The 25,980-nt window shown below is 57.2% G+C and overlaps 8 protein-coding genes across 8 annotated transcripts; 5 read left to right on the top strand and 3 right to left on the bottom strand.

Annotated features, from left to right (window-relative positions):
* Positions 1 to 7,245: 7,245 nt before the first annotated feature.
* LTHEOB_1702 (Protein fam92a1) lies at positions 7,246 to 11,444 on the bottom strand (the record flags this gene model as incomplete). The annotated part of the gene is made up of 8 exons (XM_035510433.1): positions 7,246 to 7,338; positions 7,682 to 7,829; positions 8,441 to 8,636; positions 10,289 to 10,359; positions 10,408 to 10,427; positions 10,478 to 10,531; positions 10,585 to 10,700; positions 10,871 to 11,444. The coding sequence occupies 8 exons, from the start codon at positions 11,442 to 11,444 to the stop codon at positions 7,246 to 7,248; spliced, it is 1,272 nt and encodes a 423-aa protein (XP_035366212.1).
* Positions 11,445 to 11,748: 304 nt separating this feature from the next.
* Positions 11,749 to 12,739, top strand: LTHEOB_1701 (tRNA wybutosine-synthesizing protein; the record flags this gene model as incomplete). Its single annotated transcript, XM_035510432.1, has 2 exons — positions 11,749 to 12,189; positions 12,239 to 12,739. The coding sequence occupies 2 exons, from the start codon at positions 11,749 to 11,751 to the stop codon at positions 12,737 to 12,739; spliced, it is 942 nt and encodes a 313-aa protein (XP_035366211.1).
* A 257-nt stretch (positions 12,740 to 12,996) lies between these two features.
* Positions 12,997 to 13,826, top strand: LTHEOB_1700 (Methyltransferase; the record flags this gene model as incomplete). Its single annotated transcript, XM_035510431.1, has 3 exons — positions 12,997 to 13,053; positions 13,101 to 13,259; positions 13,320 to 13,826. The coding sequence occupies 3 exons, from the start codon at positions 12,997 to 12,999 to the stop codon at positions 13,824 to 13,826; spliced, it is 723 nt and encodes a 240-aa protein (XP_035366210.1).
* Positions 13,827 to 15,039: 1,213 nt separating this feature from the next.
* Positions 15,040 to 16,174, top strand: LTHEOB_1699 (NmrA-like family protein; the record flags this gene model as incomplete). Its single annotated transcript, XM_035510428.1, has 3 exons — positions 15,040 to 15,078; positions 15,158 to 15,600; positions 15,706 to 16,174. 3 exons carry the CDS (start codon positions 15,040 to 15,042, stop codon positions 16,172 to 16,174), a joined length of 951 nt encoding a protein of 316 aa, XP_035366209.1.
* A 1,378-nt stretch (positions 16,175 to 17,552) lies between these two features.
* On the bottom strand, positions 17,553 to 18,666 carry LTHEOB_1698 (Dienelactone hydrolase; the record flags this gene model as incomplete). The annotated part of the gene is made up of 6 exons (XM_035510427.1): positions 17,553 to 17,577; positions 17,701 to 17,781; positions 17,832 to 18,055; positions 18,107 to 18,447; positions 18,503 to 18,580; positions 18,642 to 18,666. 6 exons carry the CDS (start codon positions 18,664 to 18,666, stop codon positions 17,553 to 17,555), a joined length of 774 nt encoding a protein of 257 aa, XP_035366208.1.
* An 897-nt stretch (positions 18,667 to 19,563) lies between these two features.
* On the bottom strand, positions 19,564 to 20,307 carry LTHEOB_1697 (uncharacterized protein; the record flags this gene model as incomplete). The annotated part of the gene is made up of 1 exon (XM_035510426.1): positions 19,564 to 20,307. The coding sequence occupies one exon, from the start codon at positions 20,305 to 20,307 to the stop codon at positions 19,564 to 19,566; it is 744 nt and encodes a 247-aa protein (XP_035366207.1).
* Positions 20,308 to 20,852: 545 nt separating this feature from the next.
* LTHEOB_1696 (uncharacterized protein) lies at positions 20,853 to 22,168 on the top strand (the record flags this gene model as incomplete). Its single annotated transcript, XM_035510425.1, has 4 exons — positions 20,853 to 21,129; positions 21,181 to 21,279; positions 21,333 to 21,498; positions 21,547 to 22,168. 4 exons carry the CDS (start codon positions 20,853 to 20,855, stop codon positions 22,166 to 22,168), a joined length of 1,164 nt encoding a protein of 387 aa, XP_035366206.1.
* A 1,462-nt stretch (positions 22,169 to 23,630) lies between these two features.
* Positions 23,631 to 25,658, top strand: LTHEOB_1695 (Aldehyde dehydrogenase; the record flags this gene model as incomplete). The annotated part of the gene is made up of 5 exons (XM_035510424.1): positions 23,631 to 23,828; positions 23,890 to 24,068; positions 24,125 to 24,364; positions 24,417 to 24,423; positions 24,474 to 25,658. The coding sequence occupies 5 exons, from the start codon at positions 23,631 to 23,633 to the stop codon at positions 25,656 to 25,658; spliced, it is 1,809 nt and encodes a 602-aa protein (XP_035366205.1).
* Positions 25,659 to 25,980: the final 322 nt, after the last annotated feature.

The following is a 25,980-nucleotide window of genomic DNA, read 5'->3' as shown; positions in this document are numbered from 1 at the left end:
GCGGATGCTCCCAGCTCCCACAAGTTGGGCCTTCAACACACGCTAAAGGCGGGTGCGGTGCGGTCTCGTAAGTGCCCTTGCCGAGCGCTAGGTGCAAATGAGTGCGCTGCGGAAGAGCCCGTTGGGCGACTCGGCTCTGTGCCTGGCGGCGGCGGGCCTGCGGCGGCGGGCCAAGTGAGTCTGGCTGCCCGCGTGCGCTCGTTTCTCGCCGCGAACCTTAACGCCAGTGCCAATTAGTCAGTGGGCACGCGAACCATGGGTGCGCGGTTGCCGTGGGAGCGATCACCGGCCAGGAAGCGCGCATGCAGCTAGGGGACGGCAGCAGGCAGCCCGCCGCAGTCCGCCAGGCAGGGAGCGAGGACCGCGCAGCGCGGCTTGCCACGCGAGCGGCCATTATCCGCCCCGGCAGCAGCGGCGATCTGCGCCCAAGCCCGCGCCCACCGCAAAATTTGCGACCGCTGCCAGGCCGCCTGCCTGAATCAAATACAGGGCTGTTCCCTGCGACGCCAGGCTGCCCGCAGGTGCTGCAGCCCGACCGCCTCTGCCCAAAAGCTGACGCGAGCAGCGGCGCTTTCGCCAGATCAGCAGCAGCAGCACCACCCAAGCCGTGCCTCAGCTGGTCACGCTCCCTAGCCGCCGCGCGGGAGAACCCGAGGAGACCGCCTCTGCGTATCGCGACAACGTCCCCACCGCCTCCCGTCCTGCTCGATTGGCGCGCCGGTCGGAGATGAGAAGCGCGGCGAGTATAAGGAACAGACGGTCCCGTTGAGCCCACCCTCGGCCAAGCATGTCTCGTACGAAGAGAGCATGACGGCGCCGGCGACACACAGGAAGACGCTCATTTATCTGCCATCGTCACGGCCTGCCTCCTGAGCGCGTCATCTCGACCTCGAACCCGCGACGCAGAGCCCGAGCCATTGAGCGCTCCCCTTGTCCCAAGCGTCGGTAGCCGCTAAGCAGGCGGGAGAATTTTCTGGAAAACGAACGTGCGCCTGTCCAAGGTTTCCCTTTAACGACGGCCAGCGTTCCAGAAGGTTGCTCCATCGGACGCCTGTCACACTTCTGTCAACCCCGTCCTGCTCCCAGGTGCACGCTGGACCGCCGGGCGGCGCGCTTTGCCATTTGGCTCATTCGGGCCTCCTCAGGCGAGCATCCGATGGTTCACCCTTTCCCCAGCGTGGCGCGCTAGCCTGCTTGCCAGGTTCCCGTCAACCACGGATGGCTCGGCGGGCGAAGGGGCGGCCAGATCCTGGCTCTCCCGAGCGCGGAAGACCTGCAGCGTGCAGCCGCGCCGTCCGTAAGGTTACGTTTGGTTTGCCTCATCAGGTCGATGCAGAGACGCGGCTGACAGCGGGCCAGCCAACGCTCGACGCCGCGCCCGAAACCCGTCTCGAAGCCGGCAGTGGATCGTGAGACCGCGTACGTGGCAGGAACCAGCAGCTGCCAGTTTCAGCTGCCGTGAACCGCCATCCTGGTCAGCGGGGTGGCCGAGGTGACGAACAGATGGGGCAAGAGACGAAAGGGAAAAAAAAGTGGAAAAGGAGGGAGGGCAGGCCCGGCTCGGCGCCGCTCTGGAGATGACATCTTAACGAGCGCGTGGCCGGGGGCTGTGCAGTAGGGCTGGCAGTTCTCGCGCTCTGGCTGGCTGCGGCGCTGCGATGGTGCCGTGGCTAGCAGCGAGCCATCGCCGCGCGGCCTTGGATGCGGTCACCTGCTGCGAGACGAAGCGGGCGGAGGCGGCGGGCGGTGGCCGTCAGATCCCGGGCCTTGGCTGGTAGTATGGTGCTTGGGAAGCGAGCTTTGCCGCGCGATTGGGTGCCGCGCTCGTCGCCGTCGAGGCCAATGCGCAGCCGGCGTGGCAGACTCCAATAATGGTGCGCCGCTGGCCCTGAACCTGAACCTGGAGACAGAGCGAGTAGACACCAGATCGAGACCGCCCCGTCAAAGAGGCCGCCCGCCCGGCGAGCCCGCTGCCCGCTGCCCGCGCCGCGGCCGATGCACGCTTCCGAGACGGTAGCGCGGATAGCAATCGCTGCTGGAAACAGGGGTCGACCATGACGTACCAGGACCCGTCTGCAAAAGACGCCGCCGCCGCAGCCAAAGGTCCGAGGGGAGGGATGTGCACGGCAGCGGCTGAGCGTGGAGACCCTCGTCTGGGAGCAAACCATACCCAGCTGAAAGCGTGCTGGAACGGATCCGATTGCAAACAGGCCGCTGACGCCGTTGATTCGTGGAGCCGCCGTGCATGGGAAACGGCCGGCCGGCCGCCAGTACACGCTCATCATAAGCACGCACAGCGGCAATGTGGATCAAGGAAAAGAAAAAAAATATCTGTTATGCTTTGCCGTTATTATGACCTCCACACTCACAAACATCCAAGAGCACGCTCCTAGCCCGGTTAGACTGCCCCTCAAATGCCATGCCCTGCCGGCCGGCCGGCGTCCCGCAGCTGCAGATTCGCCCGGCGCGAAGCGGCCGTCAGCCAGCAACACACACCGACTGACCCTGGGCGATGACGGTTATTGTCGAGCGGAGGCATTGCTGGGCACAGCTTGAAGCGAGCACGAAGAGACCATGGCACCGGTGATCGCTTGCCCCTCTGCCCCGGAGCAATCTCCTGTGTGGGCGAGCACGACAGCTCGCTCGGGCTAGCCCGCTGCCGGGCGCCCGTGCTGCGTGCCCATGCTCGTGTGCGCTTCCCAACCACTCCACCGATCCCCGCGGCGTGGCTGTGCCTCACCGACCGACAGTACTGCTGACCAGTTGGGATGGCGTGCGATGCTGCGGATGAAAGGCACGGAGCGCCGATGCGCGATTGCGGTTCGGGGGAGAGAGAGGGGGGACGACCATGCATAGGGCGGGTGCGCGGGAAGGCATGGATGGCTGCGGCGAGCGGCGACAGGCAGATTTTAGTGACTGTGACGGCGCCCCGGCACGCAGGGCTACATCATGTCAGGTCAGAAGATCTCCAAGCGATCAACGCGGAGTTCCCGTAAGCCCTACTCTTATCCGCTTTCTTTTTATATTATTTTACGCCGTGATGACATATGGGTGGACACAGTTGCTGTGCCGCTTCCTGCAGCACACCCTCTCCTGACGCTCTTGATTATTTTCAGCAAGGAGCCCCGGGCTCCTCAGACGGCTGTTCCTGCCTGTGCGCATTCCCCAGAGCCAGATTGGGCAGTGCGCCCTGTGGTGGCGGTCGGCGCCGCAGCTGCGTGCCCACTGAATGCGTCACATGCGGCCTCTTAGTGAGGAAAATGACGGTGCACGTTCGAAGCGTCAGCAAGCTTTTACGAACCGGCTGCCAGCAGCGGACCGTATCCTTTAGCGACCGAGGCAGGCACGCGCGCCCCCCGCCCAGGGATCGCGGTCGGCTTTCGGGCGCCAGCGCCACCAAATAAGGTCCAGCAGTCCTCGTATCTATCAACCGTCATCATCATCACCGCCCCGCCGGAGCATCTACGGCCCTTCTTTTTTTTTGTACCTGTGGGACAAGCGAGACGCAAAGGTCCGTTACGGGAGCAACAGAGATCCTAGCGGCTACGCAAAGCCAGGTCACACGTCATCGTGGTGACTTCACGCTCCAGCTGCCTCTCCGCGGCGCGTGAGCGTCTGCGCATTGTTGGGGGCGAGGAATCTCGTGTCACGCCGTGACGCTCAGTTCTCGCTCCAGTCACATTCTCCAATCCTTCACGGGCATCTTGGCCAGCTGGTGCTACTTTGGGTATGCTTTTTGCGGGAAATGCCCGGGAAGACCGCAAACACCGATGATGCAAAAACCCACCACCAGGGGACCCGGCGCTCTTTTTTTTTTTCTGTTGTGCAGCTGCTGCAAGCCTCTTTCGCAACGGCCGCCCTGTGCTACCTCGAGAAAGCCTTACCTTTACAATGTGCCCTCCCTCCCTCCCTCCCCGGCAGGGGTAACCCGCTTTCCCACATCTGAAACCGCAGCGGCAGCAAGCAGCCCGAAAAAGAAATAAACTAAATTCCCCGGCGTGATGCAGGCCAAACGGTCTCGTTTGAGGGGACGACTAGCCCCAGCTGAACCCGACGAGCGCGCGATCTCGTGGTGGGGGCAGCCACCCGGGAGGGTTGTACTCAGGATGATTGGCGTGCGAGCATGCAATTTCTGTACCATCTTCCTCGTGGAGGAGCGAAAGGGAGGGTGGGGTGCCAGGCAGGAATGTCAGACATTGGTGACGCCGATTCGAGATGGACGGTGTGACCTCTCCCAGTTGCAAGTAGAAAGCCGTGATTCGGGATGGACCGCCGCAGGGACAGGGGAGTCAGAAAAGCGGAGGCCGTGTAACCCCAAACACACAAGGAAGCGCCTTGCAGCGCCTCAGCGGGCCAGGCAAGCGAGGAGCATTGACGATGGGCACGATAACGACCGAACAGGAAACCGCCAATCCGCGCCGCTGCGCTGGAGGCAGCGCGGCTCCCCGGACGCACGCGGATCCGAATTTGGCCAGCAAGGGAGGGATCACGGGCGTTTGACAAGCGAGTACGCGTGTGTATACATATGTGCATGTGGTATGGCGGGTTGCGCTGGGATAGGGAATGAAACACGAAGAAAGCGGAGGGCTGACGGTTAATGAGGTTTGCGTGTGTGGTGAGACACAAGGAATGGAACCTGCGCAACGACCGGGAACGGGGCGGGCCCCATCGCCGCGCGACCTGCTGCGGGCCGGGACGATTCGTGAGGTTTGAGATTCCACGTGGGAAAGGCGGCGCGGGAGGACGACGGCAAAATCCTGGTTCTGTTACCGCACGCCCCAGACTCGGTAACACGAAAAAGCGGGAGGACGCGGAGGGGGGCTGATTGGGAGGGGCTAGAATGCAAGGTGAGGCAAGGCATGACAAGGCAACAGCCGATGACGGCGCCCATTTCCCGACTGGTGACGGCACCTCCGCCTCTGCGCAGTTGCGCCTCTTTGCTCTCCTTGCGCGCGCCCATGGACCTGCTGATCCTCGCAACTGCAGCCCATCGATTCGTGTCGCGCGCCGCCGTTGTCCGTTACGAGCCGCGTTTGGAGCTTACTTCATGCTAGCAGCGTCATGCCTCTCCATCGTCGTCACCACCACGCCAGCCACCCGAGCAGAGATCAGACCAAGGTCTGCGCACTCGACGACTTCTTCAGCTGGCGGCAATGGCGTCCGGCATTGGCATCGTCATTCTTCTTCTCCGCAAGGCGCCTTCCGCCCGTCGACTGAGGCGGACCCGAAACATTGACGGTCTCCGGCTTACACGCACTCGATTGAGCATCCAAAATGTGACAGAACTCTAACCAGCACGTCGCCGAATATAGAATCGTCGAGGTCCAAGCTGGGGCGGCGGGATGAGCCCGCTTGCAGGCCCCGGCCCAAGCCTCCAGCCCTCCCTTGGCCATTTTTAGCGCGCGGGCCCGGAGGTTATTATGTACGATGGTTGCAGGGCTTAGGGCAGGCATCCAGGGTGCGCGGAAATGCTCCTTCTGGCACACCCCGCGAACGAGATTCACGGACAGCAGCAAGGATGCCAGAGGGGTGTAGTGTTCCTGGTGCATCCGCCTCTCCTGCCGTCAGCTGTTGACCAAGACTCTGCTCAACGGCGCGCAGTGATTAGTATTGCGGAGCCGCGGCTGCATTGCAAGCTCAAGCGGGCAAAGCAATGTAGTGATCGCGCCTGAAAGGAGCAGGTGCGGCCGAGAGGGCCGTCTGCCATAAGCAGGAGCACATCGAGTCTGCAGGCAGGAGGCGCAGGAGCACAGGAGCACACGATGGCGTTGGCAGGGCGGGCTGCTCCATTGGCCTCTCAACTCTCAAGCAAGAAGCATCGCATGCATCCGCAGGCAGCCGTTTTTGCCCCTCGCTTTCAACGATTGGGCTGGGCTGGGGTGGTGCGCTGGTGCATGGGCTGTTGGCTGGCCGGGCGGGCTGGCTGGTGGCTGATCGCGCTGCGGTTGCGGCAAGGCAAGGGTAAGGCGAGGCGGCGGATGCGGCACCAGCCCGGCGCGCGCGCCAGTTCGATCAGGCGGGGGAGATCTGGAACTTGAGGTGATCGTGAGGCCGCTCTGCGCTCCTCCGGCGGCTGACTTCGTGCGTGCCACACCCCCGGCCTGCGACGCAGTGCATCCATGCAGAGTCAACAATAATACATCATCGCAGCCAGGCACGCACGGCGTGACCTCAACTGCCGCCCGCGCTCACCGCCGCTTCGGCACCGGCGGTGGCCGTGGCCGGGGCCGCGGCGATGGGCAGCCAACGGGGCGGGCGTCGCCGCCGGAGCGCGGGGGATGTGAACTCAAGGGGTGAGATGGGCGTTGGCGTGGGCTGGAAGCTAGAGGGCTGGGCGGAAGGATGCCGTTGCGCGTCTCAACACCAGGCCCCGCGGGAAACACAGGCGCCGCATGGAGGCTGGCGGCGCGGCGCTTCCCAAACAGGTCCCGCGCCGTGGATAGATTATTGGGGGGGGGTTGTATGTGCATGCTGGGGTTTGGCAGTGGGTGTGCGGCGGAGGATGACGGGGGGCGCGCTTTTATTTATCTCGAACGATCGGACAGCCCATGCAGCCTCGCAGAAATTGCGGGCCGTCCCTATCTCGGGGCGAGCAGCGCGCATATCGACGAAACCGTCGGGCATTCTTCAGGCGCGCGGGAGGCCGGGCGGGCTGGGGCGCCGGGGCTGGCTCCTGAAGCGCGGGCATGCGGCGCCGCCAGAGCCAGCGCCAGAGGCAGCGCCCGCCAGCAGCACGCGTGGTTGACCGGTGGTGCGCTGCGCACCTGCTGGGCGTTGTGGATGGGGATGGGATGACCGCAGACAGCATGACGAAGCGCTAGCCCATGCAGCGGACAGACAATCAATTAAACTTTTTCTGCTTGCTGCTGCGGACGGGCACCTCCCGAGCGCTGCGGGCAGGCGCAGGTGCAGGGCAGGAGGGGCAGCGAATACCGCGCCCACTCTTTCTCCCGGCCCGCGCTTTACGCTCCCTGCCGGCGTCCGTCAATTAAATCCGAGCTCCAGGTCACATGATGCGAATTCATATGCGAGTGTCCCGCTAGTTCGAGCCACGCGCGGCGGTACCCGGGCGTTTCAGCTGCCTTGATTCGCACCACATTGCCGCACCTGCAAGTACGAGAGAGTGACAACTCATTCGCGTCTACACGATCGCCCGCACGCCCATGCGCTGCGCCGCCCTCCGTCCGAGCGGCCAGCTGCACCACCTGCGCCCAAGAGCAAACGCTGCTCCTCGAGCCCACCGCCTCACGCGGCCGCCCCTTCTTCGGCGGACTCGTCGCCCTCGGCCTCGTCGCTCGACGGCGCGTCCGGCATGACTACGCTGTTGAGGTACGTGATCTGCATGCACCGCAAGGTTAGCCACTGCTCTAGCGGTGATGTGTCCACCGCGTTGCTCTGCCGCTGCTGCCCGTGGTTGGCCACGCCAAATCCACCATCATCCCCGCCCAGCGCGGCAGACGGCAAAAATAAGACAGGTAACATTGTAAGCCCCGGCTGTCACTCCCGCCATCTCTGCAAGGCTTTCCGGCCCGGTACAGATGACTTCGGCGATGTGTTGTCAGCCTAGACACCGCCTGCTCTCCTTGCGGCATCGCGCGCCTTCCTTGGCGCCTAAGCACGCCCGTCGATAGACTGGCAATAGACTCTCGCCCATCCAGTGCTGCTGTGTGGAAGGACTTACAAATGGCACCATGCATGAGATCAAGTCAGCAATCCGCTGCAGTCCTCCTGCTCCCATCACCGCGCTGTCGTCCAGCTTCTTGCCAATCGTGAAGCTGCGCAGCCGCAGCAGTTCGATGTCTCGATGGTCTTTCTCGTATCCTTGAGGCCTGGCGAACACAACTGTTAGCATCGCTCCGACGAGAAGCGGCGAATCAGACGCCTCGCAATTAGCGTGAACCATCCAGGCATCCAACGTGGCAAGAGATAGCCGTTTCAGCACGAGCTCGTCCGATCAGTCTACGCGCGTGAGCTGTCCGGAACGCCATCCAGACGCCCCGGACGCCCGACTCTCGTGAAGACGATTTCATTTCTTCTCGTCGATACGGCGGATCTTGGTCTCCCGGGAGGAACCTGGATGCTGTTGTGGATGGTGGCTTCGGTCAATGACTTGCTAGTGAACCGAGCCCACGGGAGTTGTCCCCCACTAGAGATAGCCGTTCCAGCTTCAAGAAGGATCCCTTGGCAGAGAGCAAATTTCATCGCTTCAAATCCTTTCGTCGTTGTTCGCGTGTCCTCACTGTGCGAAACCAGCCCTTGCGACACTGAGCCGACGAAGAATGAACTCAGTGCTTTGGCATGCCGATGACGCGTCGAACCGACCCGCGACCGCAAACTCGCATTTCCATCATCAACAGCATCGTCCGATGGCTCACTCCCTTGCCTTCACGTTTCTGATGCCTTGAAACGGGCGTGTTAGGGGGTTTGGAGCGACACTGACCTGACCTTGAGTGCACTCTCAGCATTCTTCTTCGTAAAGGCTCGCACCGCCTTCTTCTCATCGTTCGGAATTCCATCGAAGAATTCTTTTCGGATACCCGCATCGGTCAAGACACGCTTGATCTTGTGGGGCTTGCGATCGATGTCGCGCCTCAGCTTTTGGAGGCCGTCCGCTGCGGGCATCCAAAGGCCGCCACCTAGACGAGCCGTCAGTCAATGAGACGCGATCACCACACTTCCAAGCGCGACCGAGCGACTGCAGGGATCATCAGAATGACAATGAAGGGGAATTGGCGCGATGGACGACTGGCGTAGCATCGCCAGGGCCTCTAGAGTCACCCATACTAGATGCCTCGTCCTTCGCACAGTCCACGACTCCGAGCGACGAAACTAGTGCAGTCTTGGCTGAAAGCAGTCAGAGGTGCTTCGGAGACCTCATCAGTCGCCTTTTGCCCTCGTATCGACCGCACTGGTCATGCTTCATGATACATGAGCCACCGCTCGTCCGAAAGGTGGCCAGAGCCTACAGGTTCCACGAGTGGCGAATCGCCCATGGGATCGTTCTGGGAGCGCATCCGATCTCTTGAACCCCCCTTCAGTCCATCGGATACACCAGCAAAGCAGTCCACAATCCCTCTTATTGCTTCCTATGCCCTAAGAGGCTCAGTGCGTCGCAGTGGCTAGGGGCGCAATCGACCGGGCGGTGAGGTGTACTTTGACGCACCCACCCTTCGTCCGCAAGTCGGCGTATAGGGACACTCAAGCTCAGACTGGTAGCAGGGTCGGTTGAAGGTTGTGCAACATCAGGTGCACACGGCGCTGCAAATGCTATAGCCGCTGCTTCAAAATCGATCCGTCGCACGAAAACCGTTGGACTGCAATCATGGCTCCCCTTCATGGACAATGAGTTTGAAGGCTGATTGCTTGCTGCTGTGTCGTAGGCTAACGATCCGGTGTTGCAGTAGGTTGAATCCTTTCGAGGCGAACAAATCGCGGTGAAGACCTGGGCGAGTTGCGCCGCCGGGCGCCGAAGGAGCGGTGTAGCATTTTGGCTTCACATCCAGTTCTGTACACTCGATTCGGAGACATGACACCCTCGCCGTTGATGAGGGGTGCTGCCGGTGGGGTGGTGACAGAACAACCTCAGCGATTGTGGGTTTGTCCTACGTCGTAATCTCGGACGGGCTCTCGCAGACAGTACCCCGCCATCTTACCCGCACAACCCGCGAGCACGACTGGCCACAACGAGGTCACCCTCCGAAGCGGGCAGACCTTCATCGAGAACCGACGGCGGTGACGCACCGGAGCGACATACGCATATACTGGCCTATGGGGAAAAGATATAGGCGATCGTGACGATAGGAATGACCGGTCGATGATAGCAAGGCAGCTGATGGCGCCGTTCCACGGCGTTTAATTGCCCGAGCAACATTGTCTGCTGACCATTTCCATCGTCGTCCGGCCAAGTTCTGGCGAAGCAAGCCATTGGCAGGGGGTGCTCCATCTGGACCGCGTGGATGTGGTACAGCAGTGACAGACGGCTCCAGCTCTTGGCATCCGCAATCAAAGGCGCGTGGCTTTCTGCCGACCACAAACGTAGCGTGGGAAGGTCTTACAACACGTAGATCCCGCGCAAGGCGGTTTGGCCGGAGGTTTGTGTCCCTTGCGTTACGGGTCCCAAGGGAAGGTTCCACAGCAGCACGCTGTCGGAGACGAACCGTGGCGCATTTTGCGGCTCATTTGGAATTTTCCCATGCAGCCTGCAACGCTACTGCAGATGGACCCTTGTCGACATACTCTGCTTCTCGTCCACGGGCCGCGATCGAAGTGTTGACAAAAGCTTACTTACCTACGAAATTGGCGTTCGGCTCGATATGCACATAGTATGCTGCATACGGCCCTTTTCGGCCAGTTCGGGACCTAGACGCCGTTCAGTGAGTGCTGTGGCAGGGCAGACTCGAGACAGACCAGGCGGCGGCAAAGTGCGTCTGCTGTATGTTAGCGCGTATCTTGCAGACACCAGGCGGGGTTTCCCGACCTTGTACGGCGTTGGGTCAGAGCTAAATCTGATATCTCTGTAAATTCGGAAGACCTGTGCAGGGTGCATTAGCTTTGCGTGATTCAGCTGACTTGCATCCAGCTCACAATGTCTTTAGTGGGCAGCTCAGGGATGGTGTCGTCTGCCTCGATGACTTTCTCCGTCAGCCGCTCGACGAATGAGTTGAAGTCCTTCAAGGATGTGCGGTAGTCCGGGTCGTGCACTGCATATAGTCACAATACGTTAGCTTCAGGCTTGCAGTGGCTCGGGGTGCGACTCTTAGAGCGTGACACGTGTCGGATGGTCAACGGTCGTTTGTGAGCGGATATAGTGGGCATATGACGGCGAGCGGCACCGTGTCAGAGCGTCGCCTGGGAATAGAGGGGTGCTCACTCTTCAGCCATTCGCGGTCATTGTTGCTGGACAGGTCTTTCAAGAACAGCATTGTATTCGGATGTATCGTGTCATCTGTATACGGCGTATCACCAGCGTCTCTGGGCTTCGGCTTTTTGATGATCAGCTTTGTGCCTGGTTCTAGACCAGTGTCGACGCCCGTCCTCCACAACTCTTTGCCCTTCTTGCCCCGCGCCGCCGCTACTTGTGTCTCCCGGGCTGGCTTCTGCGGGCGACCCCTCTTCTTGGGGGCGGGGCGTTCATCGGAGGAATATTCATCGTCCTCAGCATCTTCGGAATGCGTGCCGGAGCTGGTGTCACCGGCGTCCCCGTCCTCGTCCTCGTAGCCAGACTCGTCCTCTGCGGGCGAATCGTCGGGCTCGGGCTGGTCGCGCCCCGGGGCCTCGTCTGGCTCCTGCTCAAAATACTGACTCTTGGTGGGCGTAGCTTTAGAGCGTGCAGAGACCCTGGTCCGCTTGGACTGCCGATTCGGCGTGGACTGCGGGGAGCTGGGCCTCTTGGAGGCACCTGGGTGGGCGGAGCCGGCGGATTGTCGGAGAGAACGACGAGGCATGGCTGCGGAGTCGGAGGAGACGGTGGGTGCGACGGCCGGATTTCAGCGAGGCGCGCGAGGTCGGCGGTGGTGTTGTTCGTGCAGCAATGCTCTGGATGCTGGGGGGTGGGTAGGTAGATGACGCACAGGAGCTCTAGCCTCGACGCCTCGTCGCGTGTGCACCTGACGGGGGCGCGCGGTCTTGGCTTTGGCCTTGGTGCCTGGTCTGTCAGGCCTCGCGCCCGCAACGAAAAAATCTCTCCACCAGCAGCCCACACCGTCGCAACTGCGCCGCTGTCGCTCGTCCTGTGTCGCGCTGCCCCCAATGGCGTCTGCATTCGCCGCCAAGAAACACCGCATTCTGCAGCAGCTCGCGCAGCCTGCAGCCGAATACAGCGACGCGTCGCCCAAGGGCTCCATCGACGAGGGCATTCGCACCCTCATCGACGAGATAAATGCCATTGAAGGGCTGGTGACGACGTCAAGCTGCGCTGGGCGCATCAGCGCTTTCCTCGAGGGCAGGAAGCGGGCGGCTGCCAGCGAGCCGCGCGAAGCGCCCGCGGAGACGAGCATCGCCGGCGCAGGAGGAAAAGGCGGTGGACAGTGGCTGTTCGTGTCTCATGAGCCGGTTCCAATGCCCGCAGCAGATGCAGCTCGAGCGGGCCAGCACTTCACGGCCCTGTTCGGCCTCGACGCTGCCGGCGGCCTCGCACGCGCTGAGCACCACGCGGGCCAGCGACACGTTCATCTCAAGTTCGAGGCCATGGTACGTCCACCATCGCCGCTCGAGTCGTGCAGCGCCTGATGAAACGTAGATATTGCACCTGCTGACCGCTTCGCTCGCGGATGCCCAAAGAGTCCTGTCGGCCGCGCTGCAAGCAGGCTTCAGGGAGAGTGGCGCGGTCGGCTTGCATCCCAACACTGACGGCTCCATCACCCCAATGGTTGCCGTCCGCTCCATCGGCCTCACCTTCGACTCCGTCATCGCCTGCGAGGGCACCGACGGTCGCATGGTGCCCGTCGTCGATGAGCAGTATCTGCAATCGCTAGTTGAGCTGGCTAACGACCGCTTCTCGGTCAACACTGAGCGCATTGAGAGGTTCCGCGCCCATCTGCTCGCTCAGTTCCGGAAGCCCGGCGAACTAGCGACGCTGCCGAAGGGCAAGAAGGGCCACCCCGGCTGGGAGGATGCTGCAGCTAGACGCGAGCGAAAGCGGGCCGAGGGGCTCGAGAACCAGCGGCAGAAGAACTCCACGCAGAGCGACTCAACCGCCCCAACACACGGCGACATTGCTCTCGACAGCATTTTTGACTGATGCCTTCGGAGACTGTCAGCACTGATGGCTCCGCGGAGACTAAAGCATTAGTTTCCGCTCGCTGACCAGTGCGACCAATGGGAGAGTTACTAGGAGACTTAACGATTTCTATCCGCAAGCCACCCGCAGACACAAGGCCCCACAGCCTCTTCAAACAGCAACTACATAAGAATCTACTGCCGTGAAATAGACCATCATCATATCATCTCTTCGCATTGCACTGTCCTTGACAACGAGAGAGAGTACGATTCGCAGCCATGGACTTGACCGAGACAAACCGCCAGAAATTCGAGTACGAGCACCTTGTTGCCCAAGTAGGGCCGATATCAAACTAATTATGCATAGCGAAATGGCGTCGCAGTACGACTCCAAAGACTGGATCAAGAAGCTGGGCAATCTGATCACCAATGAGATTCGGCGCCGCCTCGATTGGTTTGGCGTAGACTGGGCAAAGGAACATGATAAGAGCAGAGATGTTCGCCTCCTAGACTACGCCTGTGGCACTGGCTTAATTTCCCGAGTATTGATCTCCAATCCTTCGGTTACATGCCAGACATACTAACCAGCTCGCCCACGCCAGGCTCTTGGCCCTTTTGTGACAACGATCCGCGGGATCGACCTGTCCTCCAACATGGCTGCTGAGTACAATTCTCGCGCCGTCGTTGCAGGCTTGAGCCCCGAACAAATGTCCGCCACTCAGGGAAATCTTGTCGCCAGTACACCCGAGGCCCATCTAATGGACCAAACCCTCTTTGATTTCGATCTTGCTGCTGTTGGACTCGGCTTCCATCACTTCGATGACGTCTTCCTGGCAACTAAGCGCATCTCAGAGCGTTTGAAGCCGGGCGGGGTCTTCTTCATCGTGGACCTAGTTTCCGATAAGCCCCATGAAATACCGCCCGAGCTCAAGAACTACGTCAAAATCTTTGGATTCAACGAGGAGGGAATGCGCAATCTCTTCGAGGGAGCTGGGCTGGTCGACTTTGGCTTCAGTGTCATAGAAGAACCCGCCCAGATGGAGAAGCAGTCGGGGGAGAAGTTCACTGTGACACTGTTCATCGCAAAGGGAAGGAAGCCTGCTCAATAAGTCACAAGATAACGCTCACGACATGGTTTCAAATTGATCTACAACCCTAAAAATCTCCTTGTCTTTGCTCCGTAAACTTTCTCAGCGTCTATCATTTATTTGCGACTGTTTCTGCAAGGATCTAACGTTATCAGGCATGCGTACAGACGGGGGCCGAAAACATCCCTACATTCACCCCGCACTAATCTAGTTAGTTTACGCCATCCGACGTAGCTTCTACCCAAATCAGCTGTTGGATACGAACGCGGACCTCAATAGCCACGAAGTTAACGGCAGGGTCCTATGCCAGAGATAATGAACTGTCCAGGCTACATATCTACTCATAAGAGAAGTGATTACCAAGGTAAATGTTATTCATTCGGTATTCTTACCGCGCATCAGTACCATCTTCGTAATGAAATTTCTCGGGCTCACGAAGGCTACATAAACCAGCCAGAATCAACCCCTTCGAATCAGACAGATCGTCCACGTTCTAACAACGCGACAGTTTTTCCGATACATTCGGTGTCAATTCTGCCTATTACTGTAACCCTGGGCAACACAACACGGCACGCATGAAACGATAGGTGCCTCTCCCAAAACCGGATCACTGACGCGACTCTCGAAAGTTCTTTTGAAAAACGTAGGAAAGTGTTGTCCGAAAGGCTTCGTCCGTATTACGGTGTCAGGAACGGCCGCATGGATGCCCAATGACGGCAAGTTCGGCAAAACGGTGCCGACCAGTCAGCACCACCGCAAGCCACAGCGGGAGCTTTGTATGATCAGACTACCTAATCCAGAGTTCAACGAGCACGATACTTCTCCATAATCACTCCGACTTTGCTGCCTAATCTTTAGATTGCTTCCTTGTGCTAGGTAAGTAGCTTACGCTATCACGCCTTGTCCATTCAGAATGTGAAGTGTGGAGCTTGATGGTTCTCAGATCAGTAATCGAGCTGTCCCAGCATGAAGCAGACTGCGGGTGTGGCATGACTTTGTTGCTTACTGCTGCTTTCACAAGACGAGCTTCTGATCTTTGCATTTTTGATTTGGCCATCTTGCCTGCAGGTTGTATCGAAAATGATCTGGTGTTCGGGGCTGCCAGCACGCGGAGTTTGACTGAGATATCTCTGCCCACATATAAGATAGGCAATCGCTTCTTCAGACTCACCTTTCTCTTCAACAGGAAGAAGATCAGCTTTCAGGTAGACCTCAAACAAGATCTCCATCAACCATGTCGTCCACTCCACTCCGCAAGATCCTCATCGCAGGCGTATGTCCACCCCCGCCTCTATATCCCCCCCACAAGTCCCGCCAAAACCATTCTAACCAATCCTCATGTCTCTCTCCAGGCCAGCGGCTCCCTCGGAAGCGCGCTCCTTACGGCCCTCTCCAGCAACCCAAACTTCGAGGTCGCCATCCTCACCCGCGCCTCGTCCACCTCTCGCTCCCGCTTCCCCCCGCACATTCCCGTCCTCACCGTCTCCGACGCCTTCACCCTGGTCGAGCTGACGGAAGCCTTCCGCGGCCAAGACGCGGTCATCAACGCGCTGTCGACCGAGCCCGTCACGCGCGACGACCTGGGCATGCGCTTCGTCGACGCGTGCATCGCCGCGAGCGTCAAGCGCTTGATCACAGGCGACTTCGGCGCCGACAATTTGAACACGGAGGCGCAGGCGACGGTTCCGGTCTACAAGGCGAAGGGGGAGGTGATCGAGTACTTGAAGAAGAAGACGGAGCAAGGTGGTGTGGGGTTGACGTGGACGGCGTTGGGGACGGGCAGTTGGCTGGACTGGTGAGTTGGAAATGGCTGGCCCCCCGTATCGTTCTCCCTGATAAGATGGAAACGGGCAAGTGGTAATCGATTGAAATGGACTGACTGGGGTGCGACCTGTGACAGGGCTCTTGACAAGCAATTCCTTAAGATCGATGTGCCGGGCAGGAAGGCGAAGATCTTTGACTCAGGAACACACAAATTCACCGTCGTTACGGTGGCGAATGTCGCTCTGGCAACCGCTCGGGTGCTGCTAAACCCTGCTGCGACGGCGAATCGCTACCTCTTCTTCCAGGACTTTGCATGTTCGCAGCGCGATATCATCGCAGAGCTTGAGCGGCAATCGGGCGAGAACTGGGCGATCGAAAACGTGGTGAGCGAAGAGGAGATTGCGAAGGCGAGGAGAATGTTGGCGGCGGGCGACTCCGGGGCCGTGTATGACTTGCTCGCGATCAGTTTCGTTGGTGATGCGAAGGTGCCTAGAGGTACGTGGTTCGAGGAGACGGGCTTGGAGCTAGCGAATGAGTTGATTGGAGGCCTGCCGAGGGTGACTTTGGAGGACGTTGTTAAGGAAGCGTTGAAGACGGCACAGTAAGGAACATGAAAATGATAGGAAAGTCTCCTGTGCGCGAAGTACGTCACCATCGAGCATTGGGAATCGCATTCATTGAAACCTCTTAAACATACCGAGAGTTTGAACCCTAGTGATAAGAAAGAAAATACGATACCAACCAGATCAAAAACGGATAAGACAATTCTTGGATCCCTCGTGTTTCTTCCGATACCCTCGTCCTCCTCGTAAATAGCCTTGAATGAGTCCCACGTCGCGGTATCCTTGTTCTTCTACACCGCGATGGACGGGTTACCCATGCACGAACCCGGAACGTGGCTGCTACTAATACTCTGGACCCGACCCCAGATATTCTTCCACCAGTGAGAGGCAATTTTGCTGCAGTCTGTCATTTTAACCTAAAAAAAAATCCTCTTCCATAATACTGATTCTAATATTTACCATCGTCGACACTCGAAGCTAGCGTGAACATTCTTGTCACATGAGCGACCCACAGAGTCTAGAAGTCGTCTCCATAGATTGGTCTTGGTTCAGTTGCGCACTGCAGGGGTTCCGTTTCTAGCTCTTGAAAATAGTGTTCGAAAATGGTGGCATCTGACTGGCAATTCATGGAACTCTAAGTTCTTTTTATTCTTCTTATCTATGAGAGAGCGGCGCAATGGGGGCGAAAAAGACGGTGACTCCAGACCGCTGTCCGATCTTGTTCCTTGCAACACCTTTCTAGTCGTGTGTTAAACGATTGAATATGGTGGTGAATCTCATCGTCGTGCAGAAACAGAAAGTATTACATCTCCGTTAGAAAAAATCTATGGACCTGTATAGTAAACTACATTTCAGAGATTGTTTGGAGAAAGTTGTAACTGAATGGTATTAGCGTTGCAGGTAAGAATTGTAGCTTATGCTTGTCGATGGTGGAATTAGAAGCGTCCACCATCATCTGATAATGGATTTCGCCACGGTCGTCTTGACGGCTTGTCATGGATACTCATCTAGGAGAAACTCGTTTAGCAGATAATTGTGATTGTGTTGTGTACATATTTTACAACGCGGCTACAATAGGTCTCGCAGGATCTGAGCTCTGTCTCACAAAGTACCATGTATAATCTCAGTGAGGAAAGCTGAAAATTTTCACTGTTCGCTGTGTGGCAATGAGACCTTTCGACCTGGAAGGAGTCACAGGAGGCCCTTTCGTCTAGTCACGTTGTAAGACTCTTGACCTGGTTGAAGTGGTATGAGCACTGCAAGGACGGAAGTAGAAACAAACGCCAACATGCAGAGGGGCGTGCAACAACAAAGCAGGTAACGAATTTGGGTGAATCATATCAATTGGCTAATTTGATCTGTACCACTGGAAAAGGTTCCTGTGAAATGGACATCTTATCGTATAACTTCGTTGTACCCCTCATATCTTTGAAGGTAGACCATTCCTAGTGAAGGTCAGCCAAAGCGTCGAAAATGCCTTCCTAGCATCCCATTGTGCTCAGAATTGGAGTCGTCATTTTGTCGTACCATTACTTCACCCTCGCGACGAAGCGAAATATTGCGCTTACAAGTTCTCGTGGAACCAAGAGAGGACAGTCTTATAGCCGCGGGTGTATTCTTCCTTGACGCGAGCATCGCTCAAGTTGGAACTGCAAGTCTATTAGTTGGTGAACCCACGCGCTCGTTGTGGTTTTCTTACCGGGCAGCCATAAAGCCATGGATCTGGTCGTCGAATAGCTCGACGTGGTTCTTGACCTTCAGACCTTGCTGCCAGGCCTTCACCGCCTCCTTGTCTTCATCCTTGGATGGCAGCATGAGGTATGGAATAGTGACCTTGGGGGCGTCGGCAGGATCGACCATGGCGGGATGCGCAGAGACGGCAGCCTTGAACTTTGTCCCCTCGGTAGAGGAAAGGTTCGTGACCTATAGGCCGTGTTAGTACGGCAAATGGAGCGACATCCAGGTACGCTATACCTTTCCACCCCAGCAGAAGCCAAGGATGCCCCAACTGGAGATACCGCTGTTCTTGCTGTTGATCTCATCGACGACCTTGGGGATGCGTGAAACGGTCTTGGCCGGAGCGGCAGGGCCCGCGAAGAACGCGCCAAGCTTCTTGCCCTTCTCCTCGTTGTCCGGGGGATACCAGGAGATATCGGCGGGGTTGCCCTCGAAGAAGTCGGGGATGAAGACCTGGTACTTGCGGTCCTTGTCGGAGGTGGCGAGGATATCAGCGCCCTGGAGGGTCTGGGGGAAGAAGCCGAAGATGTCGAAAACGATCAGGATGGCGTGCTTAGCATCGGCAGGACCGGTGCGGTCTGGTGGGGTTGCGAGTTAGAGCATGGCAGAGAGAACAGGGCGGCATTGACTCACAAGTCTTCAGGCCATCAATGGTGATGTACTCGCCCTTGGGCTCGTAGCCCTCGGAGACGACGGGCGGGATGGTGCAGCCTGGAGTTGGCGTGAGCTCTCAGATAACACGAAGATTGCGGGGCGATAAGGTGGAGCTCACAGGCAAGAGAGTGCTGAGAGGCCATTGTGCACGAGTATCGGGGATGGATGGCAAGAGGCTTCCTGAATTGGGGCGAGGAGCAATGGCTGGGGCGGATCTGAGTTGTGCGGACGATGCGGGCGGCGTTGTTTAAAAAAGGGCGCATGGTGGAGGAGTCTCTGCGCGCGAAGGGACGCGGCGGAATTCGCTGAGAGCAGCCCCGCAATCGCGACTTGCCAAATGATGTCATGCACACGCCGCTCTCGGCAGCCCAACTACACCATGTAGTTCAGAAAGTTCTTTCCTATACTACCTAGGTACTGCCCAGCTAAGAACACGGTGCCTGTGCATTCGCTGATTCGCGCGCATTATGAAACGCATGCCCCACCCTGCTATAAACGCAGGTTTAGTCAGCTTATCTGCATATTCCCCACGCGCTCTCCCAACTACCTTACTTAGTATTTGCCCGGTCAGCGCGGATTACCGGGCAGTGTTAGTGTGCTTGATGAAGATTTGCTGTCTGTCGCAGCCGCCGCACTCCAAGCCGGACTTCAGACACTACCCGCACGCCAGCTGTTGGAGGTCGCACTGCCGGATTGCGTTAGCTTTGCGCGTTGTGAGGGATGAACACCAACGCTCTTCCTCCGCCTCCTACGCGTTGCACAGCCTTTGATCTCCCAGGTAGACCGGCCATCCTGTGTCGCGCAAATTGGGTCTTGTTCAGGAAAGGGCGACGGAGGAATTTGGTATTTCAGAAAGTATGCGCTAAAACCCCAGGCACAATGACCAATCTTCACGTCATCTTTCAACTATTCTGGTCGCTCCCCTTCGCGCCCTTTACTGATTGTGCTCCCATTGAACTCTTCAAACCACTCGATGTCCCTGGTCAAGCGGTGAATTGCTATCCTCCGCTGGAAACTCCTTCCTACCAGAGATATCTCCATCATTCATGTTTTGACTCCCCAGCTATCCTACGCTGCCAGTCATCAAAAGCATCTTTCGGAGTGTACTTTCTTTGCACCGGTTTAATCCCCCACACAGATGAAAATATGGCCGCCGCCTCCAATAAGAAATGCGCGATGAGCCATTCGACCAAGCTTGGCAGAGCTGGTCGTATTTTCTTCAGGTAGCCACCTGCGCTTGACCCAGTCAAGTCCACGAAGACCGGAAAGTTATCCAACGATCGGAAGATGGTGAACAGCTTCAGGTGTACTTGAAACTCCCTCAGCAGGTGCTCTAGCCATACCACCGAAAACCCCGCGATGATCGTCTCCTGTAGTTTGGATTCTGCTTGTGCGTCCAACACCACACCGTTTAGATTCCAGAAAAATATCGCCTTGTTCCCGTCCTCTGGCTCAGTCCTTTCCACGACGACCACGTCTTCTCCATCTGCCGCTTCCCTGCTCCATTCGTGGCGCGTGTTTTTCTCCACTTTGATCTCCCTCACGACGTTCCCGCTCTCCGGGGCGCATATGACCTGGACCTTGTCTCCAAGCCTCACACGGACTTTTCCCTTGACGACACGCAGGTACTCGGCATGCTGTTCGTGCCAATGGAGTCCGCTCGACCACGTAGACCCTGTCGGAAGAGTAACCACGACGCGATCCGCGTATGAGAGATCGTAGATGACGGCGTTGGGTAGAGGTCTTTTGATGACTGGGGAAATTTCCTGGCTGCTGGAATCCATTGCGGGTCGAAATTGCGAAAGAGTCTGTGTTAACTCGACAAGAGAGCGGAGATGTTTGCTTTGGCGAAGTCTGAATGTATTGAGAGATCTTATCAGGCGTGGCTTCCACTTGCATCGCTTAGGTTCATTTGTCATCTGTCTTGCTTTGGAGAGAGGATGTAAGCGACTGCTGCAGCCTGCGGAATCCTCCCGCGATTCCTCGTGATACAACAAGGCATGGGACAATAACGCACGTGGAACCCTACCGACTTAATTGGCGCCTTCCGACATTGCCAGATCTTGGTACTCTGTCATGCGATTTGGAAGCCTGAGAGTTAAGGATAGCACTCTCCGCGTATGCGTCTTCTTTTGGACTAGCGTGGACCCTTGCCTGGCAGTACTTTCCTCGTGTCTTCTTATTAGAGCGCTCACGAACTTCACTCTGACATCGACACCGCAGCTTACTTGTCTTTACGCCTCTGCGCCCAAAGCATCTGCGCAAGACGGCTACGGATTCCGTGTGCGCGTGCCCTGTACCTACGGCACTCAACTTACATTGCTAGGCCATGTCTCCGCCGTTGGGAGCAACCGAGGGCCATGGCGAAGCTACTGATAGGGAGCCTGGAGCAGTCGCAGAGTTTGCGCTGCAGCGCGAGCGGATCGTCGCAAACTCTCGTAGCAGCGATTATCTTGACGATACCACGAACCAACCTCAGAGGATCAAGGACGAGAGTGACAGTGAGGACGATGAGGGGTCTGAGGAAAACGGTTTACGTGTCTTCTATCCGAGACCAAGTCTACCGGTGCCCTCAGTTGAGCACCGGTCCTTACAAAATCTCATGGGTAAGAACTCGGTCTGCACTCACATCAACACCGCTGATATCATGGCAACAGAAATGCTAGAGCAGGAAGTCATCGACCTCAATCCTGAGTACCAAAGGGATGTTGTGTGGGCACAGGAGCGTATGATCGGCCTGATAGACTCTCTCATTGGTGAGTGGGCTCCTCTTGCGTTCCACTAAGGGCATCGTTCACACAGTGAACAGAGAATGTTTGCATACCCCCGATAATCTTCAATCGCCAAATCACTCGCATGGAGGACGGCACAGCCCGCGTGAAGCGTGTTTGTGTCGATGGCAAACAGCGACTCTCGTCATTGAAGGCATTCATGGAGGGCAGAATCGGTTGCCACGACCGACATGGATCTATTTGGTGAGGACAATAATCAATCATGCATGTAAGCCGAGCTTACTCCTGTAGGTACTTCACCAAACCTGCGGCTAGCAAAAGGCGCCGCACGGTTCCTGAGCATTTCAAAGAGGCATTCCGTAACCGAAAACTTATCGTTTACGAGTACCGGAATCTTAAACGAGCACAGGAGGAGGATCTCTTCTCCAGCGTCCAGAAGGGAGTTCAACTAACAACTGCGGAGAAGTTACGAGCGACAACGGGGCCATGGCAAGAACTCGGAAAGATTTACGAGCGCGACTTCCCCAAAGTAAGCGGATTATCTGGCACCAGAAGAGCCGTGGGATTCAACAACGTACTGGTCTCATTTGGCATGATCATTGAGGCAGAACGCGGCCTTTCGAATCAAAAGGCCCCACACTTCAGCACATCTGCCTCGACTATCAAAGCGCTATTCAAGAACGTCGATGACTACAACGCCGATATGCGCGAGAAGATCCGGCAAACGTACATGGCATTCGACTGGTTGATTGAGCTCGACCCAAAGGCCTTTATGGACAACGGCTATACCCATGCCAAGCTCTTTTCGCCTTTCGAATTCGTAGCAACTACAGTGCTAATTTCCTTACACTCGGAAAACGAGAGTGATCAGTTTCTACTTGAGAGTATTAAAGGTATGCGCCTGCATTTATGACAGTGCCTCAGAGACCTACGCATGAACAAGGCATCATGGGATTGTGCGTGGCCATTCATCGAGTGTCTGCTTGCTCGAGATGAACAGGAAGTGAGACCTTCTGGGTCTCATGCACAGACCCAGACACCTGTTGATGCTTTGGTTTCCGCTCGTACTACCATTGCAGAACGGCTTTCCCGCCTGAAGCCAGTAGCTACTTCGGCCCATACGCCCCAGATTGGGGAATCTAATTCCGAGGTATCCTCAGAGAAATCGAATGTCAATCTTCATCGTCCAGAAGTTATTGAACTCGACAGAAGTCCACCAGACTATGTGCGAGTCGCCCATCCTGACGTAGCCAACTACGGAAATTCCGGTTCCCAGTCACTTGATCAGCCGCCTTCCTCAATTCATGCTGCGAAACAACAGCTATACAACCATCATAGCCAAATATTTGACCCATCGCACGCTGGAATCACCAGGAAAAGAAAACTCGCACGATTCACGACTTCAGGATCTGGTCCCAGACACGCTGGGAGAATGCAGCCCACTGAAATGGATAAAGAATCGACGGCGCAGAAGTCTGGACAGCGACAGGCTACTGAAGCGACAATAGTTCATGAAGCGCTCGGTGAAGCAACCGTTCGTATGCACCAAGCGTCTGCCGATGAATGTGCGCCAGGATACCAAGACCAGGGGATTTCGACCTCAGAGGACGAAAGTGACATGACAGAGGATCTATTGGCAAAGTTCCGGCCGCATAATTCGAAGAGGCCGAGGGTGAAGGATGAACTGGTCCTAGATGATTAAGAGGTGTAGATTCGAATATTTACGGGGCTGGCTTATGCACAAGTTTAGTGCACCAACAACATGCCTAAAGGGGTCGAGGTACTCAAGAGTCGAGTATTAAGGGTGAAACATGGCTATCTTCAACTTTATCCATTCATCTTAGAAGCATTCAGAGCATCAAAAGTCGAAACAAGCTCTGAGATACCATGGTTCCTTCGGCGCGGATTCTTATCAAGTGCAATCCATTTTACGACTATCAAATGACATCGGAATCATATCTCGAATAAGACATCGGTGCAGCAACCGGGGCTCATCACATACATATTTTTCATCGAGAAGAGAGGCGCAATATGAATTATGGTCATCAAGCGTAAGGGCGGGCATGGCGCTAAACAATTAGTGCTCAGTGGCTAAGATATGAAAATTGTATTAATGAGTACCCCCTTTTCTGGTGACAAAGTCCGAATGTGTATTCTCTCAGTGTATTTGGCTGAGACAATTTGTTGAAATTCGTGAAAATACAACATGTTCAGTTGATTCGACCCTACAGTTTGTGTTGGAGCACAAAGTAGTTGCCGGGTGGGAACCAGGTGGTCTCGCGCGCGCGGACCCTGTCGATCGCGCGGGCGCGTCCACAGAGAGCTCCTTCGGTCGTGCGCCCTCTCCCGCGCCAAATCGCACCACCAACCTGCCAATGGACGCCGCAGCTCTCTCCGAGAGCCTCAATGGCCCTCAAGCATATGTCTTGCTTGCTACCGCAGCCATCACGACCCTCTTCTTCTTTACCTGGTACACGTTCGACTCCGAAGCCGCTGTAGACTACTCGGTCGAACCACCGGAGCAATGTTCGCCTGGCTGGAAGGGGAGGGTTCTTGACGAACCTTCTCTCAAGGTTCGTTTCTGGTTACAACTGCCTGCTGGGACTTGATCTAATTGCGCTTCAATGATCACAGGCCGCCGGCTCCAACAACATCCAGTGCTACGCTCCCGCGACTGGCCAGTTCCTCGACCAGATCACGCCAGCCTCCGAGAAGGACATTGACAACGCGGTTGCACGAGCAAAGGAGGCGCAGAAGCAATGGAAGAATACCACCTTCTCCGAACGAAGGCAGGTTCTGAAGACCCTGCTCAAGTACGTACATACATCATACAATTTTTGTGGCCTTCAGGATGCTGAGATCACACCAGGTTCGTCCTTGAGAACCAGCAAACCATTTCCACAGCGGCATGCTTGGACAGCGGCAAGACTCGGGTTGACTCGAGCTTCGGTGAGATTCTGGTCACGGCCGAGAAGCTCAAGTGGACTATCGACCACGGCGAGAAGGCCCTGACGCCTGAGAGAAGGCCGACCAATTTCTTGATGATGTATAAGAAGAACGAAGTGAGGTGGGAGCCGCTAGGCGTCGTAGCGGCATGTGTGAGCTGGAAGTAAGTTGACCTCTTCCCATGAAACAGCATAGCGAAGACTAACCTGCCTTAGCTATCCCGTATGAGCCCCGAGGAGCCAATAAGGCTACATTTTTCTGACTGTCCACAGTTCCACAACCTTGTCGGTCCCATAATATCAGCCCTCTTCTCCGGAAATGCCGTCATCGTCAAAGTCTCCGAGCAAACCGCATGGTCATCCCAGTACTTCACCCGCGTAGTCCATGGTGCACTCTCGGCCTGCGGCTACGAGTCTTATGCTTCCTCTCTCGTCCAAACCGTTGTCACCTGGCCTGAAGTTGCTGGCCATTTCACCTCACACCCTGGTATTTCGCATCTGACCTTCATCGGCTCCCGGCCCGTGGCGCACAAGGTCTGCGAATCGGCGGCCAAATCGCTCATTCCCGTCTGTGTTGAGCTCGGCGGCAAGGATGCAGCCATCATCCTGGACGACGTACGCAACCTCGAAAAGGTCGGCCACATCCTCCTCCGCGGCGTCTTCCAAGCAGCAGGCCAGAACTGCATCGGCATCGAGCGCGTCGTCGCGCTGCCCAAAGCCTACGACCGCCTCCTCGATTTCCTGACACCCCGCATCCGCGCTCTGCGCTCCGGCTCCGTCCTCTCGCTCGAAAACTCAAACTCGGCCGACAGCATCGACGTCGGCGCCAGCATCTCGGCGGCCAGCTTCGCGAACCTCGAAGCCATGATCCAAGAAGCCGTCGCCCAGGGCGCGCGGCTGCTGGCCGGCGGCAGCCGGTACGCGCACCCAGACCACCCCAAGGGCCACTACTTTTCGCCGACGCTCCTGGCGGACGTGACGCCGGCGATGCGCATCGCGCAGACGGAGTGCTTCGCGCCCGTCTTCCTGCTCATGCGCGCCGCATCCGTCGCCGACGCCGTGTCCATCGCAAACAGCACCGAGTACGGCCTCGGCGCCTCCGTCTTCGGCACCCGCCGCGCCGACCTCGAATTCGTCGTCGACAACGTCGCGTCCGGCATGGTCTCCGTCAACGACTTCGCCGTCTACTACGCCGTCCAGCTGCCCTTTGGCGGCGTCAAGGGCTCCGGCTACGGCCGCTTCGCCGGCGAAGAGGGCCTGCGCGGCTTGTGCAACACGAAGGCCGTCTGCCGCGACCGTTTTCCGGGAATCATCGAGACGGGCATTCCGCCGGAGTTGCGGGTGCCTGTGGGTGATATGCGGCGCGCGTGGCAGGTTGCGTGCGGTGTTGTGGAGTTGGGGTATGGTGAGAGTTTGGGAAGGAAGGTGAAGGGGTTGAGGAGGGTGGTTGGGATTTAGGGAAGGGTTGGTGGGGGGATGGCGATGTGGGTGTAAGTTGTTGTTGTGTCAGGTGAGAGGTGGATGTAAAAGAAATAGGGGCGAAGAAAAACAAGAAAGGACTGTACAATACATCCAGATGTTAAGCTTAACTACCCACGTAGTGTAGTGATATATTTTAATAAGAAACTATTAGCGAAGTTTCATTCTTTTGTTACCTACTGTGATATAACCGAGGCTGGGAATGAGAGTTCGACACAGTAAATCGCAGGTGGAAGGAAAGGTCGTGATTTTCGTACTCCTTATAAGGCATTCTACCTATCCATATCTAACGTGCCCAGTA

Source organism: Lasiodiplodia theobromae, assembly GCF_012971845.1.
Source record: "Lasiodiplodia theobromae strain AM2As chromosome Unknown scaffold_4, whole genome shotgun sequence".
Lineage (NCBI taxonomy): Eukaryota > Fungi > Ascomycota > Dothideomycetes > Botryosphaeriales > Botryosphaeriaceae > Lasiodiplodia > Lasiodiplodia theobromae.
This window is presented reverse-complemented; position numbering and strand designations above follow the sequence as displayed.